This window comes from Sander lucioperca, chromosome 6, assembly GCF_008315115.2.
Source record: "Sander lucioperca isolate FBNREF2018 chromosome 6, SLUC_FBN_1.2, whole genome shotgun sequence".
Taxonomy (NCBI): domain Eukaryota; kingdom Metazoa; phylum Chordata; class Actinopteri; order Perciformes; family Percidae; genus Sander; species Sander lucioperca.
The window spans coordinates 6,372,322-6,376,461 of record NC_050178.1 but is presented as its reverse complement, the minus strand read 5'-3'; the positions used below and the strand labels follow the sequence as shown (position 1 = coordinate 6,376,461).

General features: G+C 38.5%; 1 protein-coding gene across 1 annotated transcript; it reads left to right on the top strand.

The window, feature by feature from the left end:
- The first annotated feature begins 1,660 nt into the window (after positions 1 to 1,660).
- On the top strand, positions 1,661 to 4,140 carry LOC116051599 (mucin-3B). The gene is made up of 8 exons (XM_036002201.1): positions 1,661 to 2,000; positions 2,218 to 2,342; positions 2,568 to 2,632; positions 2,735 to 2,937; positions 3,087 to 3,252; positions 3,363 to 3,527; positions 3,665 to 3,735; positions 3,840 to 4,140. The coding sequence occupies exons 1-8, from the start codon at positions 1,661 to 1,663 to the stop codon at positions 3,896 to 3,898; spliced, it is 1,194 nt and encodes a 397-aa protein (XP_035858094.1). The 3' UTR covers positions 3,899 to 4,140.

The window sequence follows — 4,140 nt, the reverse complement described above, 5'->3', positions numbered from 1 at the left end:
CTCCTCTACAGTCCCTCTGCTAACTACTCATTTCACTCAAACATCTTCTGACCAAAACAGTGAAACAACATCAACAGGAACCAGCACAACTCAGCTCCCTTTAACTAGCCATGGAACATCTACAACAATGTCCTCATCGATAGAGCAACAATCTTCATCTGTGACGATGATAACACCCATGGCAACAACAGACTTAACAAAGTCAACCCTTGCAACAACTGGAAAAAAGACTACCAAGACTGATCAATCGACAACAACAATCAATTCCCGCACAAATACAGAGGTCTCACCAAGTTCCTCCTCTACAATCCCTCCACTAACTACTCATTTCACTCAAACATCTTCTGACCAAAACAGTGAAACAACACCAACAGGAATCAGCCAAACTCTGCTCCCTTTAAGTAGCCAAGGAACATCTACAACAATGTCCTCATCGATAGAGCAACGATCTTCATCTGTGGCGCTGATAACACTCATGGCAACCACAGAATTAACAACCTCAACCCTTGCAACAAATGGGAAAAAAACTACCAAGACTGATCAACCGCCAACAACAATCAATTCCCGCACAATTACAGAGGTCTCACCAAGTTCGCCCTCTACAGTCCCTCCACTAACTACTCATTTCACTCAAACATCTTCTGACAAAAACAGTGAAACAACACCAATAGGAATCAGCACAACTCTGCTCCCTTTAAGTAGCCAAGGAACATCTATAACAATGTCCTCATCGATAGAGCAACGATCTTCATCTGTGACGATAACACCCATGGCAACAACAGAATTAACAACCTCAACCCTTGCCACAAATGGCAAAAAGACTACCAAGACTGATCAACCAACAACAACAATCAATTCCCGCACAAATACAGAGGTCTCACCAAGTTCCTCCTCTACAGTCCCTCCACTAACTACTCATTTCACTCAAACATCTTCTGACCAAAACAGTGAAACAACACCAACAGGAATCAGCACAACTCTGCTCCCTTTAAATAGCCAAGGAACATCTACAACAATGTCCTCATCGATAGAGCAACGCTCTTCATCTGTGGCGCTGATAACACTCATGGCAACAACAGAATTAACAACCTCAACCCTTGCAACAAATGGGAAAACAACTACCAAGACTGATCAACCGACAACAACAATCAATTCCCGCACAAATACAGAGGTCTCACAAAGTTCCTCCTCTACAGTCCCTCTGCTAACTACTCATTTCACTCAAACATCTTCTGACCAAAACAGTGAAACAACACCAACAGGAACCAGCACAACTCAGCTCCCTTTAACTAGCCATGGAACATCTACAACAATGTTCTCATCGATAGAGCAACAATCTTCATCTGTGACGATGATAACACCCATGGCAACAACAGAACTAACAACCTCAACCCTTGCCACAAATGGAAAAAAGACTACCAAGACTGATCAACCGACAACAACAATCAATTCCCGCACAAATACAGAGGTCTCACCAAGTTCCTCCTCTACAGTCCCTCTGCTAACTACTCATTTCACTCAAACATCTTCTGACCAAAACAGTGAAACAACACCAACAGGAACCAGCACAACTCAGCTCCCTTTAACTAGCCATGGAACATCTACAACAATGTCCTCATCGATAGAGCAACAATCTTCATCTGTGACGATGATAACACCGATGGCAACAACAGAATTAACAACCTCAACCCTTGCCACTAATGGAAAAAAGACTACCAAGACTGATCAACCGACAACAACAATCAATTCCCGCACAAATACAGAGGTCTCACCAAGTTCACCCACTACAGTCCCTCCACTAACTACTCATTTCACTCAAACATCTTCTACTACTGTCACTGTGTCAACATTATCTACACCTCCTCAGTGTAAGGACTGTCAGTGTATCGGGGGTACCTGTAAATTCAACGTGACACTTGGAAGATGTCACTGCCAATGTCAAGATTTTGTTTTTGGAGATGTCTGCTCTTTTGGAAAGAACAACACCCCTGTTCATATTGGTGAGATTTTTCATACCCAAATACAGGTCTTACAATATTCTAAAAACTGAAGAAAAATATTCAAAGCAGAGATACGTTATTGGATTTTAGCAGTATGTTAAAATTGTGTCTGATTTTGGCACTGATATTTCTTACCTCAGTGTTGAATGTAAAATGTTATTGCAGTGTCTATAATATTTTTGCAATGTCAATTTAACGGTTTCATCATGTTTTGCAGATACCGGAAAAATTCCAACTCGAAAAGCAAATTTTACTTTGGAAATTCAAGTCACTTTTGAGCCGGCTTATAATAATCTAAGCTCACCTCAATCATTAGAATTCATCGAGAAATTAGAACGGGAGGTAAATATTTATTTCATTGTTGCATGACTTAATGATAGTAGAATTTATATTTATTCATGTTGTACAACGTACTTATTGCTATACTTATTATTTACCAGGCAATAAGTGATACTATATAAAGCTCCTTTTTATAATGTGTGTTTTGCTCTATACTGTTTTTTATGTTGATGTCTTTTTTATTTATTGTTATAACCATGCTATAATAACATCTGTCCTGTGTTGTAGCTTGAAGGGCTATGCAAAGAAGCAGATCCAGAAACCTTTAAAAAAGTACAAGTCATCAAGTTATCGTAGGTTTTCATTTAATCTTTACTGATACAATTATTTAAATGACTCTTTAATCAAGTACACGCTGGATTTTTTGGTAATATCTTTCTATTTTTCAACTGTAGACCAGGAAGTACTGTTGCAGAGAGCGTGGCTGAGTACATCTATCCAAACAATGAAACTCAAATCCAATTTGTCAACAATCAGCTTGATGGAGTGTTGCTTAATATCTTGAATGACACAAGTAACCTCAAAAATATATCTCAGGCCTTTAATAATTCAGCTGTGCAGTTAAATGGATTCATCTTCCAGCCACCTGAGATTACAAGTAAGTGTACTCTGTCAGTTCTAAATGTGCATACTTAACGTATTGTTGCTTTGCACTGTCAGTGTTTCTTTCAGTATATGTCAACAATTCTATATTTGTATTATGGTACTTTTACAAAATGCTAAATACATCACTTTTTTATCAATCAGATATCACAGATCTAAAGCCTTTTGTAAACTGCTCTCAGTTTGCTAATTACACTGCTGAGATTATTATTGATCAGTGGCAGTGTATTGGACCTTGCAAAACAAACCCTGATTACTGTCATCAACATGGAGAATGTCACAATAACATTCACCAAGGGCCAACATGTAGGTAAGCAAAAACATCTGTTTTTTTATCTTAATTGCAAGGACCTTAAATATTATATTTTGCTCCTAATGTTTTTTTTAGTAACGTTTCCCTCTTATGGCCTTTTAATCCAGGTGCTTCGAGTCTAGCCTCGAGCAGTTTTATGGCCCACAGTGTGACCTCTTCCGTCGAGGTCCAGGTTTCTATGGTGCACTCTTTGGATCGTTGGCAGCAGCACTCCTGCTCTTGATTATCATTGTCATTGCTGTCATTGTCAAAAAGAGACATATGAGCGTTTGGTGGGTTGTGATGCCCAATATGCATCTTCCTATATAGTAATATGCAAATAGTCAACAAATGTTGTTGCTTGTTGCCTGCAATCATAAAGTTACAAACATTGCCATGGGAAACTAAAGGAACTGTCTCTTTATTTTAGGAGAAGAAGCAACTCCTACAAAAGAAGACTGTCTGCCTTTGAGGAAGATTTCTTTGACTTCTCTGATACAGGTGTGTTCTGGTCTGTTTTTTTTAGTAAGCACTGATCTGCCAAACAATTGATCCGCAAGGACTCTAACATTTGCAATTTCAATATTTCATGTTCTTTTCCCCAGGAGATCACAACTTGGGATTTGCAGGCACTTACACATCAAAGGTTTTAGGCCACATCTAAAAAATGTTGACACCCAATTGCAGTCTAGTGTGGTATTACATACAGTACCTCTGGAAGTCTTCTGAAGTTCAAGGACAGATACATGTAATATTTTAGTTAAAATGTTATTAATATGTAATCATTCTTGTGTCCAGAGGTTTTGAACATCAACCCTAGATGAAGGCTACAAACAGCAACATTTTTTTTTAATTACAATTGTTTTCCATGCTAGCAATAAAGAAAATTACAGATCAGTATGAGCT

Excerpts from the sequence above, each read along its gene's own strand:
- LOC116051599 (XM_036002201.1), top strand. The coding sequence starts at position 1,661 with ATGGCAACAACAGAATTAACAACCTCAACCCTTGCCACTAATGGAAAA. Across the intron at positions 2,001-2,217 it reads CAACACCCCTGTTCATATTG|ATACCGGAAAAATTCCAACT; the intron begins GTGAGATTTTTC and ends CATGTTTTGCAG. Across the intron at positions 3,253-3,362 it reads CACCAAGGGCCAACATGTAG|GTGCTTCGAGTCTAGCCTCG; the intron begins GTAAGCAAAAAC and ends CTTTTAATCCAG.